General features: G+C 44.8%; 1 protein-coding gene across 3 annotated transcripts in view; it reads left to right on the top strand.

Annotated features, from left to right (window-relative positions):
- Nucleotides 1-27,705, top strand: part of RGS12 (regulator of G protein signaling 12) — a 150,371-nt gene that overhangs the window by 57,949 nt on the left and 64,717 nt on the right. The window contains exon 1 of one of the 3 annotated variants that reach the window (XM_012737346.3): nucleotides 27,179-27,520. The exons of the other annotated variants lie outside the window; for them this stretch is intronic. Coding sequence (XP_012592800.1) covers nucleotides 27,467-27,520 — 54 coding nt within the window. The 5' untranslated portion in view covers nucleotides 27,179-27,466. Of the gene's footprint in view, nucleotides 1-27,178; nucleotides 27,521-27,705 lie in introns of those variants that run through there. 3 annotated transcript variants of the gene reach the window in all.

Below are 27,705 nucleotides of genomic sequence, written 5' to 3'. Positions count from 1 at the left end.
TGAATAGTTCCTGGATTTTGGAGGGATCAAGTAGGGAGAAAAAGCAAATGTTTTTACCTTTGTTTTCACAAAAGTATACTTTACCAAATTGCTATATACTATAGATAGCTTAAGAGAGAATATGTCCTTATGTCTGGAAAACTAACCATTTAAGTAAAGAAGCAAGTGTTTGAAATAAAAGTCATAAAAACATTATCTTCATCAGTTATTTAATCTCATGTAATTAATTTTTGTTCTGCTTGCTCTCGATAGTTTCCTGAATCAGTTTCTTCATTAGAGTTCCAAAGATTTCTTTAGTCCATTGATATTAAAGTTATTAGAAACCTGTATTTCAGAGTACTTGTTTGAGTCTTTTCCATGAATATGACTGTAAATGCTTTTAGAGAAAAATCAAAACAGTAACTGTGGATGATGAAAACTTAGAATAGCTGTGGTTAAAAATCTGATAGAAGTTCATTATAATCAGCAGTTGACAAGGAAATTTAGTTATTTCTGTGGCATACAACATAATGATCAGAATTATGACTGATATATCTCCAAGAGTTTTATACAGTTTGGAACATTCATATCAAAATTATACCCATAAATGTAATTGAAAGAAGATTTAACATCACTTATCATTAGACAATGTTTTCTATATAATTTACCAAATAAGCCCGATCACTTAATACAATATCTACAAGATGAGAGATACATCTTTTGAGGCTCTCCAAGGTCCCCACTAGAAAATTCCCAAATGAATTCTGGGTCAAAAAGATTTAATGTAGAATTTTGATATTGGGGAAGCCCATCAAAGATGCCAAAAGGTTTAAACACCTGATCAAAAGAGGACCACAGGTCATGACCACTAGTCATTCATTTAGCCAGAGGGATAAAGACTTCAAAAGCAACACAGAAAGTTACAGGGATGTAAAAAAACAAAACAAAACAGAAAAACTTAACCCATTTAAAGCTCAATTTTCCTAAGTAATCAAAAAAACTTAATAAAGACAACACAGGAAATCATCTTGATAAAACATGTTTCTTAGGCCAGTTATCAACCAGGTGAAGAAATGCCTCCTGCAGTGTGGTGCAATTGCTTCTCCTTATCTGGGGCCTTAAGCTGTCAGTAACGCAGGCTAGCTTCCTGGTTCCAGGGAACAGTGCAGACACGTCAAGAAAATCCAAGAGTACGGAAGCAAGTTACAGTGGAGAAAAACATTGTTTTTCTTAGGCCTTTAAGACAAACATTTTAGTGCCAAGTTGTAATAGTAGTTAGAACTAGAGATAAAAGTTAGAGGAGCTGACAAAAAAGTTGAAGGAGGCAGTTATCACTGTAGCCAAGCAAAGAGACGTAGCTTCTCCAGGGGAGAAAGCTGAAGGCAGTGGTGGGTGACTGAAGGGCTCCCGCAGCAAGATGCAGAGAAAGCTACAGCTCTGAGAGGCAAATGTGAGAGGCTTCAAGAGGAAAACTTTACCTCGAGAAAAGAAATTACCATTCTAAATGAAGAAGACAGCATTTCTAACCTGAAACTAGGGAATTAAATGGAAACTATAGAACAGGAAAAAAAGCTGTAGTTTAGAAGATGGTTGTTAAACAGATTTCAGAGATAAAAACGAAAACTTATTGCAGTTTTACAAGAACAGACCAATACTTGAATAAGACCTTGTTATTCTAATGTAAGGGACCATATTTTTAGTTTTGTCTTAGTGTATTTTTAATATCAAAACTCAATCTTGGCTGGGCGCGGTGGCTCACGCCTGTAATCCTAGCATTCTGGGAGGCCGAGGCCGGCGGATTGCTCGAGGTCAGGAGTTCAAAACTAGCCTGAGCAAGAGAGAGACCCCGTCTCTACTATAAATAGAAACAAATTAATTGGCCAACTAATATATATAGAAAAAATTAGCCGGGCATGGTGGCGCATGCCTGTAGTCCCAGCTACTCGGGAGGCTGAGGCAGCAGGATCACTTGAGCCCAGGAGTTTGAGGTTGCTGTGAGCTAGGCTGACACCACGGCACTCACTCTAGCCTGGGCAACAAAGCGAGACTCTGTCTCAAAAAAAACCAAAACAAAACAAAACAAAAAAACCTCAATCTTTAGAAAGGTTTATAATTTCCTTCTTATAGTCAACTTGATCACACATGCAAATTTCTTTCATAAATTTATTCTTTACAGACCTTTCCTGAGCTGCATAGATCTTTAATGGCACACTTGAGGCTTTCTGCTTTGTCCTAAAAGTCCTCTTTCTTAAATAACTAGTCATTTTACTTTCAGAATAAAAATGTATCACAAGATTCTTTTTTTTTTTTTTTTTTTTTTTTGCAATCACACAAGAGGAGGTTTATTTTCTGGCTAGCTAGGGTCCAAGCCCCAGAGCACCAACGCAGTGGCCACTCTCGCAGGCAAGGACCCCGACCGGAACAACGGCATGCCTTTTATCCCCATGGTGCACAAGCCGTGCACAAGCCGACTACAAGTGGATCATGCGTTGACTTTTAAAATGATTGGTTGCCCACTGTTGCCTTTTGAAATAATTGGCGGGTTGGTTGCCCTCTATTGCCTGACGGGCCAGTCGCCCGGGCTTCAATGACCTCATCCCATAATTCCCCCTACAGCGGTGTAGCAAGCAAGCAATGACCAGAAGCAAAGGTTTGCGGTTAGCTCATGGCCCCACCCAAGTAAATTCCTGACAATTGGAAGAATTCCTCTGCCCTTCCTCTGTCCTACAAATTCCCCTGCCCTTCCTCTGCCCTACAAATTCCTCTGCCCTTCCTCTGCCCTACATTCCCCCCTTTCTCTAGGTAGCAGACGAGCACTCTTGCTCGTCCTCAAGGTCTCTTAGGTGCTCTAGTTCTATAGCACTTGACCGTAGCTGCTGATATTGTTGTTGCAATACTAGTAGCTGGACAGTGTTTATCCGTTCTTTTACAAAAGCTACTAGTCTATTAATTACACATGGCGCAAAAGTAAGGACTAAGATCAGCATAACGAGTGGGCCTAGTAGGGTGGATAGTAGCGTTGTTAACCAGGGGGAACTGTTAAACCAACACTCAAACCAACCTGCTTGCTGTTCATATTCCCGTTTGCGGCGGGCAAGCCCTTCCCTGACCTTAGCTATAGATTCTCTAACAACTCCCGTATGGTCTGCGTAGAAACAACATTCTTCTTTGAGGGCAGCACACAGTCCTCCTTACTGGAGGAATACTAGATCTAACCCCCTCTGGTTCTGGAGCACTACCTCGGATAGGGAGGTTAGTGACTTTTCTAGGTGTGAAATTGAATCTTCTATCCTTGCAATATCTTCATCAACAGCTGCCCTCAGAGTATTAAACCCTCTCTGCTGCATTGCCAGAGAAGAGATACTAGTTCCTGCTCCTATTGTCCCTAAGCCAAAAAGAGTAGCCAGGGTTATGGCTGTGAAGGGCTCTCTTTTTCTTTCAAAAATTAGGTTGGTGACTCTTCGCCCTACTATGCCCTCATATATTGTCTCCTCAGTGTGGTATATTATTTTGGGGAACACTAACACCATTATACAGTAATCTTTAGACCCATGTAAGGTTATGGGGTTGGTGGGGATCGGGGCGGTAAGTACAGCTGTAGGTCTCTATCCCAAAAACATTAGACTAAAAACACAACATCCCCAAAACACAACAACCAACCCCCACTGTGACCCGTCCATGTTTGTCACCCAGTTCAATCTTTAGATGCCACAAACCCAGTCCAAGTCTGGGTCAGCAGTCCTGGGCTTTCGCCGCCACGCGGGTCAGTCTGGTCTTCAGAGGATTCTTCGGGTCTGCAGTTGTTTTCCACTGGTCCTGGCACCGCTCCTGGTCTTTTTTATTAACAGGTCTCACGTGGGAGTGGTGTATCCAGGTCGCTACTATTCTATCGACCTGCGTGGGTCTCTCTGGTCCTCCCCGGCTGCATGACCTGACAGGCTCGGCAACTTTTGACGATGTCATCTGGAACCCGTCCTTGTGACTTGAACCTTAGTTGAGCAATGTCCAGCAGTTGCAGCATCTTTCTCTTCCCTAGATGTGTGGTCTGATGCAGGTGCTCTAACAGGTGGCGTCTTAAGAGTTCTGGCACTATTAGGCGATGCCCTTCATCCCGCAACCAGCCATCTTCACATAGCTGCTCTGGGGCCCAGATCTCATCTACACTGGATATATATCTACATCTGGAATAGTCCGGCAGAGGAGGCAACCGTCCCATGCCTGGGGGTGGCAGGCTAAGGTGCAGGATGTTTAGCTGTGGAGTGTCTTCTGCAGCCTTCTTAGCTTCAGCGTCTGCTCTCCGATTGCCCCATGCTTCCACAGAATCCCCGCTCTGGTGTCCCAGGGTATGGACTACCGCCACTGCCTTTGGCAGCAAAACAGCCTCTAGTAGGTGGGGTATTTCAGGCATGTGCTTAATTTCCTTTCCCTCTGCCCTGATGAAGCCCCTTTCCCTGTAGAGGGCCCTATGTATGTGCACAGTCCCAAAGGCAAAGCGGCTGTCAGTGTATACCGTCAGCCTTTTGCCTCGGGCCCGGCTAAGAGCCTCCGTCAGCGCTATTAGTCCTGCCTTCTGAGCAGATGTCCCTTGCGGAAGGCGTGCCGCCCAGATAAGTTTCACAAGATTCTTTCTCATAGAAAATTCTTTCTTTTCTTTTCTTTCTTAACAGGGTCTTGCTCTGTTGCTTGGGCTAGAGTGCAGTGGCATCATTATAGCTCACTGCAGCCTCCAACTCTTGGGCTCAAGGGATCCTCTTGCCTCAGCCTCCTGAGTAGCTGGGACTATAGGTGCATACCACCATGCCTAGATAATTTTTTAATTTTTGTAGACAGATTCTCACTTTTGCTTAGGTTCGTCTCGACTTCCTGGCCTCAAATAATCCTCCCACCTCGGCCAACAAGAGTGCTAAGATTACAGGCCACCGTGCCTGGCACCTTCCTTTTTCTTTATAACCTTCCTTATCAAATATATATATATATATTTTTTTCTTTTTTTTGCCAGTCAAATTTAGCGGGGGCGGGGGGGTCATACATATTTATACCTATAACTTTCTTCACATCTCTGTCTTTCATTTAGTGATTTCTTTTTTATTTTGTTTCTGTTTCCTCCCTAAATCTATATTCTGAAACAATCTTTAAATAACTCTGTATTAGATAAAATTACTCCTTTTTTTCCTCAATAAAAAACACATTTTTATTCCTTTTTATAATTTTTCTTGTCAGAAACACATCTTACTTTTTGAGTATACTTTGTATACTGAATTATATATATTAATTAATAAGTTTTAACTCTTAGTAACCTTAATTTTTAGTGACAACCTAGGAAACAAATTTTGAACTGCCTGTCACATGTGAGTATTTTATAGATAAGGACCATTTTATAATTTTTAAAACTATGTTTTTCTATAACATAATATTCTATGTGTGTCAATAGGCCAAAATAGTTTAGTCTCTATGAAATTGAGGAATCCAATAACAAACTTATATTTATGTTCAGCAATTTATGTGCTGGTATCTTTATCTTATATGTAAATGACCCAGGCATTTAATGAGTATCCATCACTTAATTTAACATAACTTTAAAATTTTAAATTATAAGAAAAGTTTAAAAACTAATTATTTTTTTTAGAGACAGAGTCTTGCTTTATCTCCCAGGCTAGAGTGATCATAGCTCACTGCAACATCAACTCCTTGGCTCAAGTGATCCTTGCACCTCAGCATCTCAAGTAGCTAGGTCAACAGGTGCATGCCACCACACCCAGCTAATTCTTTAAAAAAATTTTTATTTGTAGAGATGGAGTTTTGCTACATTGCCCAGGTTGGTCTCAAACTCCTGGCCTCAAGCAATCCTCCCACCTCCCAAAGTGTTGGAATTACATGCCCAGCCTGAAAAAGTTTTTTTATAAGTGTTTATCCCATTTACATTTATTTATTCCATATCCCATTTATTTATTTACTTTTAACAATTATACCTATATTACTTATGAAAACTGAGATATTAGACAAGGCTAGTCATCATTTCAACTACTGTTAACTACTTTTATAGCCTGTGAGTATCAGGTGTTCTCCTATATAAGAACCTTAAAGGTAAACATATGGATATTTTACTGATAACTCAGAAGATACATCTGTTTTTATTAAACCAGCAATATTAAAATTGTATAACTCTTATCAAAGAGTTATACAAACAAAGATCGTTTTGGTTTTAGGCTGGGTTTATAGTTTTATAACCTTAAAACATCTAGCAGAGACAGGTATAATCCTATCTGATCAGTAAACTCAGACAAAAATGTATGCTGACTTTTTTTTATATTTATTTATTTTTTCAGCATATTATGGGGGTACAAATGTTAAGGTTATGTATATTGCCCTTGCCCCCTCCCCCCACCTCAAGTCAGATATGCTGACAATTTTTAAGATATTTCTATTTTATTTTATCAACAAATTTAAAACCAGCTTATTTATCAAAGATTTACTTAAGGTACATGAACTAAAGGCATTTGAGTTCATTGCTATATGAGCACTCATTTATCTAAGCCAATCTGAATAGAATTCCTTAAGAGATTTCTGGTCAACTGCCAGGTTTTACCATGTAGACACAACATACAACATGTGTAAACACACATAAACACATATACACATATACAAATGAAGATCTTATAGCCTTCATTTTAGTATTTTAGTCATGAGGCAGTAAAACATAGTAATACAAACTCACCAGTTTATAGAAGACAGCTGGCTCCAAATCAGACTTATGACAAAAATGAGGCCTGTTCCGTGGCTGAATTTCATTTGTCCTCGTAGGTAATCTAAAGAAGGCTGTGGATCAAAACTTTGGGTAAAGCAGTTTCCATGGCAGTTTGATTTTTAAAAAAACTATTTTTCTCTTTTTTTCAGCATAAAAACTCTTTTTATCCTTTTTTCAAATAAGTTTAGGGTTGAATATTGAAATGTTTATATTTTAGCTGGGACTGGCTGAATTGTACAAGAAAAACAAAATCTTCAAGTGGCCTTGAATTAATAACAACTTTTTTTTTTGTTCTTGTCTGGTTTGCTTGACTAGTCAATGCCTGTGGGGAAGTAGTTTAGCCGGGTTTTTTTGTTTTGTTTTTTTCTTTTTTCTGGCCCCTTACTGGCAGACAAGCAAAGCAACTTTTATGTCAAGCAGAGATAACTTTTATTATGTCTCTGAGCTGAAGATGAAGATTTTGACCTGTTTAATCAGATAGCCTAGCCTTTTATAAACATTTATCTAGTTCTTTTCTTCTTTTATTTCCCAACAGAGTGAGAAAAGGGTCTTACTCTGTTGCCTGGGCTAGAGTGTAGTAGTGTCATCATAGCTCACAGCAACCTCAAACTTCTGGGCTCGAGTGATCCTCCTGCCTCAGCCTCCCAGAGCGCTGGGACTATAGATATGAGCCACCTGTCTGGCCTCGTTCTTTTTGTTTTTTAAGAGTATCAATTCTTGGCCGGGCGCTGTGGCTCACGCCTGTAATCCTAGCTCTTGGGAGGCCGAGGCGGGCGGATTGCTCAAGGTCAGGAGTTCAAAACCAGCCTGAGCAAGAGCGAGACCCCGTCTCTACTATAAATAGAAAGAAATTAATTGGCCAACTAATATATATATAAAAAATTAGCCGGGCATGGTGGCGCATGCCTGTAGTCCCAGCTACCCGGGAGGCTGAGGCAGAAGGATCGCTCGAGCCCAGGAGTTTGAGGTTGCTGTGAGCTAGGCTGACGCCACGGCACTCACTCTAGCCTGTGCAACAAAGCGAGACTCTGTCTCAAAAAAAAAAAAAAAAAAAAAAAAAGAGTATCAATTCTTCAATTAACTGTTCCATTGCCCTGAACAACTGTTAGTCAGGCAAACCTAAATCTGCATTTCTGAAAGGTGTCTAGGTGGCTGGTTGCTGTGAAGTGGCTGTAATTTGTAAAGCTATTAATTTGAAAGCCCTTTAAGACTTCTTTAAAAAAATCTTGGCTGGTATGCCATAACCAATGAGTTTATCTTAACACCAGCAGAACAGTTAGCAGATTCAAAGTAGGCAGAAAAAAAATAGAGAATTTAGAAGGCTTTACATGTTAATCCTATAGTTGGTTGCAGTTTTTTAAAATGTGTTTAGAGAGTTCAAATGATGCCATTGAACTCTAAATTTTCCTTGGTATAATCATCAGTTTTAAAATGTACATGAGAGGAGACCATAGTATAGCTGTCTGGAGTACCAGAAAACCTGGTATGCCTTCATGTTTAAGAATCTCATTCTCTTTCATATTGATCTCTTAAGAACAAAGAAACTCCTGTCATCCCTGCGAGGGAGTTTGGACCAATCCTTTATTTAGGTGGTGCAGCTGCCTAGTGGCATGTGATTGGCCACCACGCTCATCATTTGGAATGTTTATTTTTGCTCTCAAATGATGTTCAGAAACAAGCAAGGGAAAAGAGCCAAATCATTTACAGATGTGTGTAACCAAACCAAAATGAAATGTAAGTAAAGTAAGTTTCACAGAAGTTTTAAGCCAGACATGCAGACTTAAAAAATGTTAAGCCAGGCATGCAGAAGCAGACAGAATGTATTAGCTCATTAAATATGAAATGTCCAATTTCGAATCAAAGTGTAGTTTATTATATCTCAAACAAGAAGCAGTACAATTAATCAAAGTATGTGCCTAAACTGTTGACACAGTTTTGCCATCTTAACAGCGGCGAAGGAGCCTGGAGAACAAGTGATGAAATCATGAAAAGTGTTTTCCACAGCTTGTTGAGAATTGAATATTTTCCCTTGCAAGAAGTGGTCCAAAGCCTGGAAATAGGGGTGGTCAGTTGGCGAAGGTCTGATGAATACACTGGATGATAGAGTTTCCAAGGCCAGCCTCTGTAGTTTAGCGTTGTTTGTGTGACATGTGGTCGAGCGTTATCTTATAAGGGAATTGACCTGTCTCTGTTGACCAGTCTTGGCTGCTTAATGGCAAGCATCCTCATCATTTAGTCCAATTGGTTGCAGTAGACATCCACGGCAATTGATTGACCAGGTTTCATGAAGCTGTAGTGGATAATACAGGGCTGGACCACCAAACAGACACCATTAGCCTTTTTTTGATGAATATGGTGGTTTTGGACTGTGTTTCTGTACCTCATCTTTATCCAACCATCTTCCTAAACACTTGAGATTATCAAAAAGAATTCATTTTTCATCACACGTAATAATACAGTGTAAAAATGGTTCGCCTTTATGTCATGACAGCAAAGAAAGATGAGCTTCGAGATGATTTCTCTTCTGATGCTCGTTTAATTCATGTGATACCCATCCATACAGCTTCTTTACCTCGTGTACTTGTTTCAAATGGTCCAATATTGTTGGAATAATAACGTCAAACCTTGCTGCTAATTCATGCTTAGGTGGAGACGGATTCGCTTCCACTACAGCTTTCAGCTCATCATTATCCACCTCGGTCTCAGGTCATCCATGTGGCTCATTTTCAAGATTAAAAATCACCAGAATGGGACTTCTCAAACTATCGGTGTACTGTGCATTCATTAGCCACATCCTTCCCAAACGCTTTGTTGATGTTTCGAGTTGTCTGTGCTGCATTGGTTCCATAATGGAACTCATATATGAAAATAACACGAATTTTTGACCTATCCATGGTTTCACAAAAATTGCTCTAAAATAATTCTTGAAAGATAATCACAAGCCACAATGTGCGTTTGAAAGAATGAGGATGTACCTTCACAATAAAAATTAAAAACAAGAAGTATCAAAATGAAAGTGTCAGACTTAGTATAGGAAGTTGGACATTTCATACTTTAATAACCTAATAAATTCTGTAGTAACCAGAGTACTCAAACCAGAAGGATAATAACCTTATACCAGGAAAGGCTTGCTGGAAAAGACCAAAAATCTTTTATCATCTCAGGAGGGATGCAAGGTCCTTTATTAAGGTGGCCTTATAACCAAATCAGATCCTGAATAAAGTCAAAAAGAGCTTCTACAAAACAGAGTGGGGCTGTAGGTGAGAGAAGACTTCCAGGGCAGAAAAGATGGGTGTGGACATGGAGAGCGTACAGGGCACAGGTGAGCACTGCACACAGGTTCCAAGAATTGCTGGTTCCTTTCAAGGTGATCTAGCTTCTGGTCCCACCCCTGAAACCAGGTTTGACTTCCTAAAGAACAAACAGGGAGGGGGACTTTCCAAAGGAAAATGATATTTATTTAGGAATAGGCATTGTAATGGGAGTACACGTGCCATAGTAAACTATAATGTGTGTAATTCAGGGAATTAAAGGAAGATAAAGGTTTTTAAGGGAAAAATGAAGAAGATAACATAATTATTTTGAGATAATTTTCCTTGGCTACAGGATCAATAACTAGGATGATCCCATTCCAAGGTTGGACAGGCAGTTGCTGGGCAGATGTCGTCGCAGAAGTATTTTTTGTGTGTGTAAGGATGCAACAACCTTTGTGTAAGGTTGTAGTTTTGCAGTCTTTCATAAGAACTCCTATTATCAGGCATTCATGCGTGAGAGCCCTCCCTGCCTGCCCTACCCTGGCTCTGTTTGTCAGGGTTCTTAACATGGTGACTCCATGTGGATTCTGACAACTTTCACAAACCCAGAGAAACCTACCAAATATTGGCTGCTTTTTTTTGAGTGGTGAGAAGTGTGAGTTACAATAGTTTGTCCCTTTCCTCGGAAGGGATGTTGACTCCTAAACTCTTCGCTGATGGGGCAGGCCAGAGTCTCCTACCCTCTGAGGGCACACGCCGTACAGAGACCTCCAGCGTACTTGGCACTTCCTGCGTGTCTGGTCCGCTTAGCTTGACGTTAAAGACATAAGGAACCACTGCAGAGTTCTGACATGAACCAGTCCATACAGGTCCTCTCTGACTCTGCCAGGAGGGTTAATGGCAGCCTGGGGCAAGGCTGTGGACATACACGGTGCCATCCCATGTGAATAGGAACCTCGTTTCATCTTTCTGACAGGAGTGGAGAAGGCCGTCTCAGGGCAGTGTGTGCATGCCGCAGCTTGGGGTGATGTTCGTCTACTCCCACGAAGGCACCACATGTGGCGCAGCTGCTGCAGTTGCCTTGCTTCATTGTCATTGCTGTAGTTCCTCTGCACTCTGTAGGACCAGACTGGTGTGAATTAAATTGGCTTTGACGGGAACGACCACTTTCACATTTTTTGAAGTCTTTGAGGATGGCACTCACCTGTGCTGTTTCTTCCTTGATGTGGGAGGAAGACAGTTATCTTTCATTAATGGTCTTGGGTGGGGTCGGGGTAGGAGACTGTTTCAGAGGCTTCTCCTTGGCTTTCCCCACCTCCGTGACTCTTACCCCCGGGTCACGGAGCCAACATGAGGGTTCTGTCAGCCACCAAGTGCACTCATTTCATTTCTACATTGGAGACCAGGGAAACGATCACAGGTGGGTGTCTTCATAACCTGGTCCCATGTGTCCCCTCTGTACAGGGAGCACCTGGTGGTGCTCTGGTCCCCAGGTAGAAGTGTCAATTCAGCCCACAAGTTCAAGCAGACCACAAAGATCTGGGCTTTCTCCTTTCCCCAACACACCACGTCACGAGTATATGGCCAGGTCCCCGTGGGGAAAGGTTGGGGAGTCACTATCGATGACACTTGCCTCAGTGTCACAGGCATTCCTAATTACATTCTGGCTTTTCTTTTAATCAGGGCCTTTCAGGTTTGATAAATGGCTCAAATTTTCAAATTCGATCATGACTTTATTGGGGTGGCTGCCCTTGGCCTTAATTTTTCTTGATTTGTATAAGTTAAGCAATGCCCTGTTGGCTGCCAGCCAGCTGGCCTCAGGAACTCCTTGTTTTTTTCCCTCAATGTGGGAAGCCTGCTGGGGCTGAGAATACTTCTCAGAGGCTCTGCTCCCACCCGTAACTCCCAAGTGGCCTGCCCTCTGGCTGTAGGGGATTAGGGCTTTCTTAAATTCTGCCAGAGGCACCTGCCTTTCCCATTTTGCTTTTAATTGGTGCTTCATCATGCTGGACCTGTTAATAATTTTTTCTCACTAATTGACTTGCATGTGATGCCGCTTACAATAAGTGCATTCTTTTTAAGCCCTCTTGGAATATTTACAAAAGTTTACCATGTATAAGACCATAAAGCAAATATCAGAAATATTGGAGACAGTCCCGCAGAATCTGTTCCCTGCCACAGTGAGGGTTTACTAGAAACCAAAACAAAACATGTTTGATAAGTAAGCAGTACACTGCTAAATAATCCAGAGTTCACAGAATAAATTACTATGGACATTAGAAAGTATTTGAACCCCAAATGATAATGAAAGTACTCTGTATCTAAACTTGTGGGATACAGCTCTAACTGTGCTTAGTGGGAAATTTATAGCTTCACATGCATATATTGGAGGTGAAGGAAAGTGGAATGTCATTTCAACAGGTTAGACAAAAAGCTGTAGAATAGAATTACAGGAAGTGGAACCTGGGCAGTAAGGAAGGTAAAAGCAGCAATGAATGAAACAGAAAACTAACAAACTAAGCCGACAAAGAATAAAGATAGATTACTGCCCAGCTCACTTTATGAGGCCATCACAACCTTGGTGCCAAGATCTGACAAAGACATTAGAAGAAAGGAAAATTATAGGCCAAGCTCACTAATAAACACAGGGTGAGAATCCTAAACAAAATACTAGCAAGCTGCATCCAGCAATTTATACAAAGGGTAACAAACACATTATGTTTGATCCAAGGACAGAGTATTTTTAACATTTGAAAAAAAATCAATTTACCATATTAACAGAGTAAAGTAGAGAAATCATATATTATCTCAACAGAAGGAGAGGCATTTGGTAGAATTCAGTAACCATTCATGGTAAAACAAACAAGGAAAACTTAACAAAATAAGAATTAAAGACAACTTCCTTAAACTGATAGCAATCCTATGCACACTTATGCTTTTCCTTTGGAGTGAAAAACAGGAGAAAGACACCTGCTGTTACCATCTCAGTTTACGTTTGTATCAGAAATCCTAGTTAGTCCTAGTGCTAAAAAAGTAAAAACAAGAAGTTTAAAAAGCTCTCAAAGAAGTGGAAATGTTATTATTCTTAGAGTACGTAATTGTAACAAAGAAAATTCAAAAGTATCTGTAGGTCAGTTATTAAAAGTAACAAATGAATTTAACAAGTTTGTTGGATATATGGTCAATATACAAAAGTCAATTGTGTACGCAGTTTTAATCAAAATCTCAACAGGTGTTTTGTGGAACTTAATAAGATGGTTCTAAAATCTCCATGGAAATACAACGGGCCAAGAGTAGCCAAGATATCTTTTTTAAGATTTTTAAGATTGTGGCACTATACATATAACTAAATTTACCATTTTAAGTGTGCAGTTCAGTGTTATTAAACACATTCATAATGTGCAGCCATCACCACCATCCAGCTCTAGAATTTTTTTTTTTTTTTTTTTTGAGACGGAGTCTCACTTTGTTGTCCAGGCTAGAGTGAGTGCCGTGGCGTCAGCCTAGCTCACAGCAACCTCAAACTCCTGGGCTCAAGCGATCCTCCTGCCTCAGCCTCCCGAGTGGCTGGGACTACAGGCATGCGCCACCATGCCCGGCTAATTTTTTTTCTAGATATATTAGTTGGCCAATTAATTTCTTGCTATTTATAGTAGAGATGGGGTCTCGCTCTTGCTCAGGCTAGTTTTGAACTCCTGACCTCGAGCAATCTGCCCTCCTCAGCCTTCCAGAGAGCTAGGATTAGAAATTTTTTCATCCTTGTTAATATGAAACTCTATATCCATTCAACACTAACTCCCACCCTTCTCCCCCAGCCCCTGGCACCACCATTCTACTTTCTTTCTCTGTGATTTTGACTACTCTGGTATCTCATACAAGTGGAATCGGACAGTATTTGTCTTTTTGTGACTGGCTTATTCTACCTAGCATAATGTCCGCAAGGTTCACCCATGTTGTAGCATCAGTCAGAGCTTCCTGCCTTTTTAAGGCTGAATAATATTGGATAAACCACATTTTGCTTATCTGTTCACCTCTTGATAGATACTAGGCTGCTTCTGTGTTTCAGCTGCTGTGAATAATGCTGCTACAAACATGGGGTGTACACATCTGTTCGAATCCCTGCTTTCCATTTTTGGGGGGTATATTCCAGAAGTGAAATTGCTGGATCATATGGTAGTTCTATTTTTCATTTTTTGAGGAATCATCTTGTTTTGCACAGTGGCTGCGCCATTTGACATTTCCACCAGCAGTGTATAAGGCTTCCGCTTTCTCCACATCCTTGCCAACAGTTGTTATTTTTGGTTTTTTGATAGTAGCCATCCTGATGGGAGCAAGGTGGTATGTCACTGTTTTTATTTGCATTTGCCTAATGGTTAGTGATGTTCAGCATCTTTTCATGTGCTTATTGGCCATTTGTATATTTTCTTTGGAGAAATGTCTATTCAAGTCTTTTGCTCATTTTTAAATCAGGTTACTTGTGTTTGTTGTTGAGTTATAGGAGTTCTCTATATATTTTGGGTATTAATCCCTTATCACATATATGATTTGCAAATATTTTCTCCCATTCTGTGGGTTGCCTTTTTACTCTATTGATGGTGTTTTTTCATGTATAAAATTCTTAAATTTTCGTAAAGTCCAATTTGTCAATTTTTTCTTTTGTTGCCTGTGCCTTTGGTATCCAAGAAATCATTGCCAAATCCACTGTCTTAAAGCTTCTAGCCTATGTTTTTTTCTGAGAGTTTTATAGTTTTGGGTCTTACATTTAGGTCTTTGATCTATTTTGAGTTAATTTATCAATTTTACTCTTTCACGTATGGATATCCAGTTTTCCCAGCACCATTTACTGAAAAGATTGTCCTTTACCCATTGAATGGTCTTGGCACCCTTGTCAAAAATCATTTGAACATACATGCAAAGGTTTATGTCTGGGCTTATATTCTATTCCATTGGTCTTATATGTCTGTCTGTATGCCAATATCATACTTTTTTGATTACTGTAGCTTCATATATTAAGTTTTGAAATCAGGAAGTGTGAGTCCTCTAGCTTTTTTCTTTTTCAAGATTGTTTTGGCTATTTGGGGTCCCTTGAAATTCCATATGAATTTTAGGATTGGTTTTTCTATTTTATAAAAAGTTTTGGGATTTTAATGGGGATTGTGCTAAATCTGTAGATTGCTTTTGGTAGTATTGACATCTTAACAATATTAAGTCTTTCTGTCCATGAACATGGGATGTGTTCCATTTACTTACGTCTTCTTTAATTTCTTTCATCAATGTTTAGCACTTTTCAATGTGCAAGTCTTTTACCTCCTTGGTTAAGTTAATTCCTCAGTATTTTATTCTTTTTTATACTATTGTAAATGTATAATCGTTTTTATAATTTCTTTTTCTAATTGTTCATTGTTAGTGTATAGAAGTACAAATGATTTTTGTGTATTGACTTTGTGTCCTGCTACTTGGTTGAATTCATTTATTAGCTCAGTTTATTTATTAATGGTTTTGTTTTTTGTAGAATCTTTAGGATTTTCTACATGTAAGATCTTACCATCTATAAACAGAGATAATTTTACTTCTTTCTTTCCTATATGAATGCCTTTTATTTTTCTTGCCTGACTGCTCTGGCTAGAACTTGCAGTACTATGTTGAATAGAAGCGGTAAAGTGGATATCCTTGCCTTGTTCCTGATATTAGAAGAAAAGCTTTTAGTCATTTGCCTTTGAGTATGTTGTTTATTGTGGGTTCATCTTATACAGCTTTTATTATGTTGAAGTAGTTTCTATCTATTCCTAGTTTGTTGAGTGTTTTATCATGAAAGAGTGTCAGATTTTGTGAAATGTTTTTTCTGCATCAGTGGAGATAATTATGTGCCCCCCCCTTCATTCTGTTAATGTGGTAAGTTACATTTATATATTTTTCATATATTGAACTGTCCTTGCATTCCAGGAATAAATTCCACTTGATAATGGCTTATAATCCTTTTAATATGCTGCTGAATTTCATTTGTTAATATTTTTGGTTAAAGATTTTTATATCAAACACTAAGTATATTGGTATGTAGTTTTCTTGTGGTGTCTTTGTCTGGCTTTGGTGTCAGGATAATGCTGGTGTCATAAAATGAGTTAGGAAGTATTCTATCTTCTACAAGTTTTTGGAAGAGTTTGAGAAGGATTGGTGTTAGTTCTTTAAATGTTTGGTAGTATCACCAGGGAAGCCATCAGGTCCAGGGCTTTTCTTTGTCAGGAGATTTTTGATACTGACTCAGTCTGCTTGGTAGTTATAGGTCTATTCAGATTTTCTATTTCTTGTCTTGGTAGGTTTTGTGTTTCTAGGAATTTGTCCATTTCATGTAGGTTATCCAATTTGTTAGAGTATAGTTGTTCATAGCCATTATACTCTTTTTATATCTGTAGAATTGGTAATAATGTCCTCATTTTCATTTCCATTTTAGTTATATGATTCTTTTCTCTTTTTTTCTTAGTTCATCTAGCTAAAGGTTTGTCAATGTTGTTGATCTGTTCAAAGAACCAACATTTTGTTTTGTTGATTTTTTTTCTTGTTTTTCTATTTTTTTATTTCATTCATCTCTGGTCTAATCTTTTTTGTTTTTGTTATTGTAGAGACAGGATCTTGTTATGTTGCTCAGGCTGGTCTCGAACTTCTGGCTTCAAGCGATCCTTCCACCTCGGCCCCTCAAAGTGCTGGGATTACAGGCATGAGTCACCACACCCAGCCTCTGGTCTAATTTTTATTATTTTCTTCCTTCTTCTAGCTTTGGATTTAGTTTGTTCTTCTTTTTCTAGTTCCTTAAGTTGTAAAATTAGGTGATGATTTGAGATCTTTCTTATATTTTAATGTAAACATTTATAGCTGTAAATTTCCCCTTAGCACTTGCTTTCACTGCATTCCATAAATTTTGGTATGTTGTGTTTTCATTTTAATTTGTCTCAGTTATTTTCTAATTTCCCTTGTCATTTCTTCTTTGATCCATTGATTGAGAGTATTTGTTTAATTTTTACAGATTTGTGAATTTTCCAGTTTTATATCTGTTATTGATTTCCACCTTCATCTCATTATGATCAAAGAAGATACTTTGTATATTATCTATCTTTCAAATCTATTGAGACTTAATTTGTGGCCTACTATATGGCCTGTCCTAGAAAATGTTGCATGTGCACTTGGGAAGGACGTGTATGCTGTTGTTGTTGTTGGGAACAGTGTACTATTTCTGTCTGTTAGATCTAACCATATCCTTGAAGAAGAATAAGGTAGGAGAACTTTCTCTGCCACTATCAAAATGTATCGTAAAGTTAGGGCAATGGGGGACTGTGTAAATGCTGGCAGATGCATAGACAGTGGAGTAAAAGAGAGAGTCCAGGAACAGATCCAGCACCTGTGGGCACGTGGGCTGTGTGTGTAGGGCAGGATCAGTGTGGTCTTCTCACTGGGGCTGAGATCCATATGGGGGAAAAAAGAGAGCCAGAAAGAAAGAAACTCAATTCTCTCCAACACTGTACAAACACATTTCCAGCTGTGTTGCAGATCAACCTGTGAAGGCAAAACAAGAAGTTACAGACACACATCTTCATAACGTTGGGGATGTTTAAACTAGGCACAAAAAGCACTAACCATGAAGACAAAGACTGATTGCCTTGATTAAATGAATTTTAGGAACCTGCATTTATCAAAATACACCGTTCCTAGGGGGAAGGAGGAAGACACCTGCAACATGGATAAACCACAAAGGCCCGTGTACCCTGAGAATGCTGACATATCCATAAGAAAATGGCAAATAGCCGAAAACCAAGGTGGGCAAGGGGTTTGGATGGGCATTTTACTAAAGGTGATATCCCAATGGCAAATCAATATGTGAGAAAGTTTCCAAGCACATTAGTTATCAGGGAAGTGCAGATTACAGACCCATACACCAGAATGGCTAAAATGAAACATTTGACAATATCAAATGTTGGTGTAAATGTGAAGCAACTAGAACTCCTGGTTGGAGTGTTGGCTGTTATCTACTACTTTTGAAGGTACATATGCCCTATGATGCAGCAGTGCAGTACTATTCCTGGATTATCCATCATGTAAGCTAAGAGACATGTACAAGAATTAAATACAGCATTATTCACAAGATCCCTAATTGGAAGCAACCTCACTGACCAACTGTGGAAAGGATAAACAAATTGTGATTGATATATGCAATGGGATGCTCTAACTTATTGCTTCTCAGAAGAAGCAAGCTTGGCAAAAATAAAAAAAATATTAGCCAGGCGTGGTGTTGGCACCTAGAGCTCCAGCTACTTGGGAGGCTGAGACAGGAGGAGCCCAAGAATTGGAGGCTGCAGAGAGCTGTGGTAACACCAGTGCTCGCCAGCCTGGGTGATGGAGCAAGATCCTGTCTAAAAAAAAAAAAAAAAACCACTGTAGACAGCGAGGGCTATGCAGCCAAACACCTGGTTTATTTTCCTCCCAGGCTGCTAGGGCCGGCCTAACCTTCACCCTCAATGGTTACACTCAGCTTCAACCAGAACGTCTCGGAGAGAAACCTCCTCCACCCCTTCCCTTTACAACTCAGCTTTTATATTTCTGTTGTTGTCTTAATGGTTTGGGTCTTACTTTATCTGTGCTGCCTTAAATCTTTATATCTTTTTCTTTTTGAAAGCAGGCTGGGAAAGTTAATGGACCGTGGCTGTCGTAATAACATGGATAAATATCATAGGAGGAAGGCAGACACAAAAGAATACACCTGTATGATTCCAGTTATATAAATCTGAAAACAGGCAAGACTGTTAAAAACCACAGTTTTAGGTTGTGTGCTTCAGTGGTAGAACCATAAAGAAAAGCTAGAACGCTGTTATGCTTCTCATGGTGAACTGGGTGTGGGCCATATGGGCTTCCCTGTATGTTAAATCACTGAGCCATATGTTTCTGTTTTCCACTCTTTTCTGAATTTGTGCTATAGTTTATAATACAACATGGCAGCCTGGTAGTGTGTATTTTTCCCAGCCCTGTTGAGCTGCTTGAGTGTAGACCTAGAGCAGGCAGTATCAGGCAGTAGATTAGGATTTTGCAAATGAGCCTGAAAGGACCTGGTTCTGCGCTGGGGACATGAGCTGGTGGCAGGTGGTGGGAGGGAGGAAGGTCGTGGGGTGGGGCTCTTGTTTGGGGAGCTCCTGAGGCAGGGGGCAGAGTTCTGAGGCATCTGCTGTGGGGGTGCAGAGTTCTGAAAGGGAGCAGTTTGGTTATGACCATGGCAGAAGGCCCAGGAGGAGGCAGCCAGCCCATCCAGGAAGGGTGGGGTCAGGGAAGTCTCTGCCCTTCAGGTGTTAGAGTCAGGTGCAGACTGAGGGGTGTGAATTGTGTGACATAGCCTAGAGGTACACTTAGTGCCTAGAAGAGGAAGGGCCCAGTGCAGGGTCCCAGCACTCCAACCGTGCATAAATGCTTCCAACAGGCCAGGCTCCCAGAGGAACTGTCTGTTCTAGCTTGGGGCTGAGGCTTAAAGGTGACATTGCCCCCAGCCAGCCTGGCAGAGTATATCTGGGGAGACGGGAGTCAGCTTGTAGGGGCCTGCCTCTGTTGTCGTGGTGGGCTGTTGACCCCTGGGGAATGAGAGCAATTTACTGCTTATGTGTCAGCTGGGCTGGTCCACTTGTGGCTTCCTTCACAGAAATCCCTCCACACATGCTCCCTCACTCAAAAGGCAGTGGCAGAGAGTAGGGAGGGTGCTGGTGACTGAGGTGGGGGATTCCAGGCCCCGCCCAGGCCAGGCAGGAGCAGGGCGCCAGGGTGAGGTACGTTTTCCTTAGCATCCTGACCAGGGCGCCAGGCCTGGCGCCATGAAGAGTGCGCGCGCGTGTGCACTGTAAGGGCGTTTGGAACGAATAGTTTTCTCTCTCTTCTTACGCAATCCCTAAATTCTAGTATTTGTGGAATTGAGTATTCCTGCAAAGTTGCATCATATTAAAATGGAAAAAGTGACCAGTAATTATTTCCAACTCTTTCCCTCATCAAAGAGCTTCAGCTATTTTAAAGGGAAAAAAAAAAATACCAGTTTGAGCCCAGCTCCTGTTCTATGTCTCAGATTCTGTTTTGGATTCTCAGTGTCCCCAGGACCCCCAAGTCTTGCAGTTGACTGAGTCCTGGTAAGCAGCCATCAAAGGCCCAGGTGACAGCTTGTGACCAGTGAGAAGTGGGGTGACGAGACATGTGAGGGCAGTGCCTTTTTGCTTGGAGCAGGATCTACTCAGGAAAGCAGGTGCTGCCCTGCTGTGGCAGGGTGGCACAGGGCGGCGCGGCACAGGGAACTGCAGGCTTCAGTGGACTCGTGTTGGCTCGGAGGCCAAGAGATAGGAACGCTGGGAAGGTTGGGGACTCCCCGAGGGGTGTGGGGACACCCCGGCGTTCTCCAGGATGTGGGGCATTTACTAATGCTACATATAGCTCTTATTTGTGTCTCTCCTGCTTTCAAAAAGAAAAAGATATAAAGATTTAAGGCAGCACAGATAAAGTAAGACCCAAACCATTAAGACAACAACAGAAATATAAATGCTGAGTTGTAAAGGGAAGGGGTGGAGGAAGTTTCTCTCGGAGACGTTCTGGTTGAAGCTGAGCGTAACCATTGAGGGTGAAGGTTAGGCCGGCCCTAGCAGCCTGGGAGGAAAATAAACCAGGTGTTTGGCTGCATAGCCCTTGCTGTCTACAGTGGTTTTTTTTTTTTTTTTTTTTTTTTTTTTAGACAGGATCTTGCTCTGTCACCCAGGCCGGAGAGCACTGGTGTTATCACAGCTCTCTGCAGCCTCCAATTCTTGGGCTCCTCCTGTCTCAGCCTCCCAAGTAGCTGGGGCTCCAGGTGCCACCACCACGCCTGGCTAATATTTTTTTATTTTTGCCAAGCTTGCTTCTTCTGAGCCGACTTACATGGGTCTCCAAGACAAAAGCTGGGCAGGCTTGAAGGCGGCCCAGGGTATGGAGATAACTGTCAGCGCGGGGATTGCATGTGCCGCAGCACTGTGTGGGGGTGGGGACCCTCGGACCTCCAGCCCCTCCCGGTTGGCGCAGGCTTGGTGGGAACAATCCCGCCGACGAACTGTGGCTGCGGAGCTGGGTGCTGGGTGCTTGCCCAAGGGCTGAGGGCGCGGTCACCAGGGGGAGGGGAGGCAGACCCCCTGGCGCAGGGTTGGGTTTGGGAGATGGCCTGGAGGGCTCTGGGAGGGAGTGGGCGCGGCAGCTGGCTGGGGGAGCGCACGGGCCCCCCAGGCTTGCAAAGCCCTGCTGCCAGAGAGGCTGGGGCACACTCAGGAGTCTTGACCCCATCCGTCATCCCCATGACCTGACATGCTTCCTTCTCAGATGTGCCCTGAGATGGACGGGAGCTGTATTCCATTCACATTCCTGGCTTCGCGCAGTCATGGGGGAAATAGCATTTATCATGCTCAGTTTAATCCTGTAACTGTTTATCCTGTCCTCAGTTTAATCCTGTAACTGTGTAAGTTACAGGGGATGCTTTGTTGTCCCCCAAGGCCTGGTTCAGTTGTTACCGTCTGACATGAGCACCCACAGCATCAGCTGCCCCTTGGGGTCTCCTGGTTGTGATTCCTGCTGTGTCGAGGTGGTGCCTCCATGTCTCCAGGGCAACCCCGTGCAGCCCAAGCCAGCTCTCCCAGGGGCCCAGCATGGGGGTGTTCTTCCCATGGGGCTGCTCTCGCAGGGGCCGGGCAGAGGTCGGCCCACACTGCTCCAGAGCTGTGGGTGTGGCAGGGTCGGCCCAGGCGAGAGCCTGCTTACAGGGAGCTTGGTTTCCCCGTAGGAGAGAAGAATGAACAGATCCATCCCCAGGAACCTGTCTGGCAGGATGATGGGGAGGGCAGCAAGGCCACCTGGTGCTGAGAGGAAGCCAGCTGCCTGGAGGCCCTGGGATGGGGCACAGCCACCCAGGGTACAGCTGGTGTGTCCCAGGCACAGAGGGGGGGAGGGCCGGCCTGACATCTTGGATTTTATTCTGACTGTGACAGAAGCTTGGGTGAATTTACAGCAGGGAGCTGCGAGAGCCACCGCCCTGTTGTTTGGCGTGGAGACATGGGGGCTGTTCCCTGTGGGTCATCGCCTGCCATCCCTGGGGACTGGCAGGAGGCGGCGGGGTGGGCTGTGTTTGGAAGGGCCCTCCGGCTGCACATGGGGGCTGGGCAGGGATCTTAGGGCCCAGGAGGGTGGATCTTGCATGAGGCTGCTAGAATCCAGGCAGCCACTGTCCCAAGTTGCCACGTCCCCAGATGACCAGGAGGGGCACACTGGAGGGACTTGAGGATGGGGGCTTGGCGGGTGCACGTTCCCTGGGAACCTGGGCTGGAGCCCAGGGGAGAGATGGGCTCAGGGACTGGGCAGGGGGGATGGCCAGGCCACGTGGGGCCGGTTCTTGCAGATGAAGTCTCCCTGGGGCGCAGCCAGCCCATGGAGGTATGTGGTCTCTCTGCTATTTGGGCTATGATGGCCGCGTGGAGTCATTGGGACAGCGCACAGCATGGCCCACAAAGCCGAAGGTACCTCGTCTTGGCCCTTCACAGACAGTCTGTAACCCTAGTGAGAGCTACCATGCATGGGGTTGGTCCTGCAGAAGGCTGGGCCTGTAGGAGACTGCTGGAGAGGACCAACCCCTCTCCCTCAGCTGCTCCAGACTGTTCTAGACCCACCGGCCCCCTGTTCTGCCTGTGCTGCACTGGTCCCTTTGCTTGAGACACCAGTGGGCCAGTGGCCTCTGGGGGCTAGGCCTATCACCTTCACAGCTTCTGCCTCCCATAGCGCCCAGCCCCTGGCCCAGTCTGGGTCACCCTGAGTGTTGCCTGAGGGGTTTATACCCAATTTATATCCCTGGCCACCAAGAGGGTGCTCTGGGAGGAGCTGGTTGGCTTCTCTGGCCTGAGCTGGGCTGCAGGCCCAGGATGGGGCAGCTGTGGCGGGTGCCGGGGCAGGTGTGGGCAGCAGGTGTGGGCACAGGGACATGCAGGGACTGGCAGTGGTGGGCGCTGGGCAGCAGGGGGCGCCCAAGCCACACTTTGCCTCTTGTCATGGGAAGCCTGGCGTGAGGGAGAGAGGGCAGAAGAGGGTGGGAGGGGCTTCCATGGTCGTCCTGAGTGAGTGGCGGTAATGCCACCTGGAGACTGTAGTCACAGAGCCACGATCACGGACAGAACACAGACGAAACCCTGGACTAGACTTAAGGCTTGACACGGCCAGAGTTGCCTGCTTGGCCGTGTGGCTGCTGGAGCTCGTTCCTGTCCAGCCTGGTGCTCCCCTGGGACCACCTGCAGCACATCACCTTATCCAGGAACGAAATCTCCACGGACGTTTCAAAATAAGCTCTCTTTATCTTATTTCTTATGTTTGCTACTTTGCCATTTCCAGGGGAATTTAACTTGGAAGTTTTGCTTGTTTGGGTATTTAGTGCATCAGTCTACTTAAATCCTTCATGTGGGAAGTTACCTAAGCTCCCTTTAAGATGCTGTTGAGGCAGGAGCACCACGTAATGGGATTTCTCAGAGCCTCAAGGGTTTGCTCATCCTGGTTGGGTGACAGGTGGCGAAGTGTGGGTGTATGATGCTCAAGGTGGCCGGGGGAGGAGGCCGCCTCTGTCGGGTCCTGGGGAGGGAAGGGAGGCAGTCAGGGTCCTCAGGCCGTGTGACGATCAGGCCAGGGCATGTGGCACAGGGTCAGACTTAACCTCATGCCAGTTGTGCATTTGCTTATGGTCAGGGTTGGAAGGTGGGAGAATGGGAGAGCCCAGTTGGGGGAGGTTTGAGGGCCCTGCTCACAGGGCTTGGGCACCATAATGGCCCCTTTTAGGGGCCTCATGGAGAGGTCACAATCCGGCCTTTGGCCTGGCCACCAGAGGCTTCCAGGGGTTAAGAGCAGGGAGAGAACCCAGGGTCTGCTTTTGAATCTGAGGCCGTGTTTCCTCGAGCATCTCCAGGGGTCATTTGCAGAGACCCCCTCCTCTAAGTGATGCCTCTCATCTGCTCACCATACCCTGGCCAGGCTTTGGCAGGGCTGTGGCCGAGGTCATCCGGGTCCTCCCTTTGCTGCTGTGGTCTGTGCATCTACCTTCTGTGATCTCAAAACTCTAGTAGGGCGTGTGCTTCTGTCCCCTCTGGCCTGGGCAGAAGACTCGGGAAGTCCTGGTCAGTGGGGCATTGGGGGTGCACCCTCCGTCTGACACTGTCTGGGGTGGCGGTGGTGACTAGTGAGAGGCAGGTGGTACTGTAAGGAGGCCCAGGGTCAAGGAGTCACTCTCTGGTGGCCCTGAAGACCCCATGCCACCCACAGGCCCCTCTGCCTTACCTGGGACTTTCCAGCTAGCCTGGGACAAACCTCCTGTGGGATCTTGTATCTGCCCCTGGGCCCCTCACTTCCTGCTCTGGATGCCCTCTGCCTCTCCGAGCCCCGCTGTTCTGGCTGGTCTTTCGAGGCCATCCCTGGGCCTCTCCCTCCCAGGCACTCCCAAGTGCCTACCCTGCATTTCCCAGCTCAGGGGAGACCCCTGGGGTGGCAAGGGGCTCCCACCCGGGCAGATATTCAAGGCCAGCACCCCCACGGCACAGCTGCTTTCAGGCCCACACACTCGTTTGCCGAGTCCACCATATCTCGGCTTTTCCTTCTGTCTGCGATCCCAGCGCTCCTGTAGGCGGCCATGCAGGCCTGGCAGTGGAGGGATGGGAAGGACTTGCCATTTCTGAGCTTGCGCTCTTCCCACTCAATCTAGCATCTCGCAGCCGTGGCGGGGCCACGCCAATGCAGCACCAGTTCCTCTGCCACCACCCGTGTTTTACTTCTCGTGCCTGAACTGGCCACTGGTGTGTATGTGTGTGAGGCTGTGCTGGGCTTCTCAGTCCGTGGCCTGAAGCTGCTCCGCCCCATGCACCAAGTGAGGGAGACAGAAGCAGGACCCAGAGCTCTCCGAAGCAGGTGCTCCCAGAGTCGCTCTCTCCGCACCAGAGCACGTGCTGCAGGAACCTGGAGCTGGAGGGCCAGGGAAGTCTGTCTGGTGTTCTGGCCCCCACCCCATCTCTCCCAAGACTCTCCTTACCTGATGGCTGAAGAGAGATGGAGAAAGCCCAAAAAGAGACAGAAGAACCCGGGACGACTGGTTGTTAGTGATGGGACAGCGGCACGTAGACCCGGAGAGGCCTGAGGCTGCTTTTGGGGCTACTCATAGTAAACCACACCGAGAAGATGGAATCGTGTTTCTTCCTTTTCAGTCCTTGATTGAACATGCAGGACAAAGATATTTCTGTCTGAAATGATTAAAGTGAAAACAAGTTTGGCCTTAAGTAGTAACCTAGGCGGTTCCCCAGTTCCCAGCAGAAGGCTCTGCTGCACACGCTCCCGTGTGCCCTGTGGCTGGCGGCCCTGGGTTCTGGTGTGCCTGTGGGGCTAGGATACCCTTGTCCTCTGCTCTGGCCTGGAGGCCACTGTCTCCTACAAAATACTGTAAATTAGTACAGGCCCCTCACATCAGTGAGGGAACAGCCAGGCCACGGGTCCTGTGTTTGGACTGGCCCCCATGAGAACTGATAGCTGTCCTTCCACAACCCTCCCGTTTGCTTTCTCTGAAAGTGTGTCTGGGGGTGCATGTGTGGGTGTGCTTGTGTGCGAAAGTGGGTGCTCCTGCACACGTGTTGGGGGGGAAGGTGGGCAGTGGGGCAGGAGGGGGAGTCGGGCATGGAAGGGAAGATTGTTGGTGGGAGAGCCAGCATGGTGCCCCACATCCCATCCTGTGAGTCCGCTGGGCCATATCTGGCTGTGGCTGTCACCTGGGGCGTTGGGGCCGCCCTCAAGGGTTTATGTGTGTATCAGGCAGCTTTTGCATGTCAAGGCTGCCTCCTGGGCTGGGGAGGTGGGATGATGCTGGTTTTGTTGGACAGATAGGTTTAGTCTCAGGAATGGGCCTGGTCTGTAAGTGTCCCCTGCCCTTTTTGTCACACGGCCTCCTGTCATGCTGCTTTAGACCCTGGTGAGGTTTAGACAGGCAAGGTGGGTGGGGCAATGGTACTTGCCAGCAAGCCCTGCCCAGGAGCGGGGCTTCTGAGGCTACCCCAGTCCAGGCCGGCAGGGCTGACCAGGACTCCCAGTCGCCAGGGCTGGAGGCCACTCCCTGGGCTGATGGCAGGAGCGAGGGTAGAACCCCTTTCAGGAGGAACAGTTCCCCAGCAAGAGAGGAGGGGCTGCCTCGGGGGACTCCTGCCAATGTCCTCCAGGCTGGTACCTGGCAGAGGGGCTGCCCCACTCTGTTCTGCTCCCTCTCTAAGCCCCCTCACTCTCCTTGGTCTGGGCACCCCTGCACTGAGTGGTGGTGGCGCTGAGCCGGTGAAAGTGAGCTCACAAATGCACAGCATACTGTATGGCAGGCGCATCTCTTGAGAAACACTGTCTAAGGAAGACTGAGCTGATGCCCGGATGTCTGTACATTTGCACCATTGCGGGCAGCTATGGTATTAAATACATTTCTGCATGAGACACAGCGTGTGCCCAGTGCTGCGGATTCTGTTGAATACTCACTGAGTATTCATGCTGGAATGCTCGTGTTTCTCCCACGGAAAGTGAAAGTGAGGCTGGCTCATCACCTTCCCGGCTGCCTGACCCCAGACCCAGGTTGGGCTTCCAGCCTGTGGTCCCAGCAGGCATTGAGTTTGCAATTCCTGGACCAGAAGCTTCCCCAGGTCCTCTCCAGCCTAACGTTCTAGGGTTAGGATTCCCAGAACCTGTTAGGATTAGACCCTGGATGTCTCATGCTGAAAGACAGCAGGAAAGCACTCTAGGATGGGGTGAGCAGTTTACCCTACAATCCAGGGAGTTAACAGGTTAGTTTTGCAGTGATATGTATCCTAGGTAGGTTCTACAAATAGTTTTTGTTTTCTTTCCTTCTTCCTTTTTAAAGCCAGGATCCATCATGGTTTAGTCACTTTTAGGTTGTTTCTGGTATTTGGGAGGCAGAACAGATCGTGGACTTTGGACAGCACTGGGGGGATTTTCAGGAATATGCCAGATCCCACTGGCTGGCACCAAGTAAACTCGTGCATATGGAGGCTTATAATAGAACCATCAGCAACTGTAATTAAGGTTTCGAACTGCACCACTATGCTAAAAAAAAACAACAAATTCTCTGCAGCTGTTGTACTGACTGAGAAATTACCCCTATCGGCTGAAGTTTTATTCTTCTGATTTGGTAGAGGAAATACTTTAAAAATGATCTCACAGCATGATTTATGTAAATGGATTTTTTTCCTTTGTATGAGACAATTGAGATAGAGTCTGAGTCCCTGGCAAACCACAGCTTCCTGCAGTATCCTGTTGCTATGGGTTACGAAGGGAATGAAATGGAACTTCATCTGAAACGTCTTTAAACTTTTCTGCCATGCACAGGCATGCTGTGATGTGCAGTGGTGTGTTTTAGATCTGGGTGCCTACTGTGATACAGAAGTTTTCTTGTCTAAAGATGAATTTGGGAAAAGGGCTGTCAAATGAAACGCACATTTTGAATGACCAGCAGGTAAGTTATTCTGGCTGTTTCTTGCCATTTAACAATGGTAAGACAGCTTGCCATCCTGTACTGCTCTGCCTGCAGCCTGTTTAGTGAGTAGCGAACGGTTGTTGAAAATGCTTTTCTTGTGTTGCAGTGCATAGTTGAAGTGAGTGCTGTGGAGGTACACGCCGAGCGCTCGGAGGCTCTCGGGC

Source organism: Microcebus murinus, chromosome 16, assembly GCF_040939455.1.
Source record: "Microcebus murinus isolate Inina chromosome 16, M.murinus_Inina_mat1.0, whole genome shotgun sequence".
NCBI lineage: Eukaryota > Metazoa > Chordata > Mammalia > Primates > Cheirogaleidae > Microcebus > Microcebus murinus.
The sequence above is the reverse complement of the archived record's forward strand: the minus strand, read 5'-3'. Positions and strand labels throughout refer to the sequence as shown.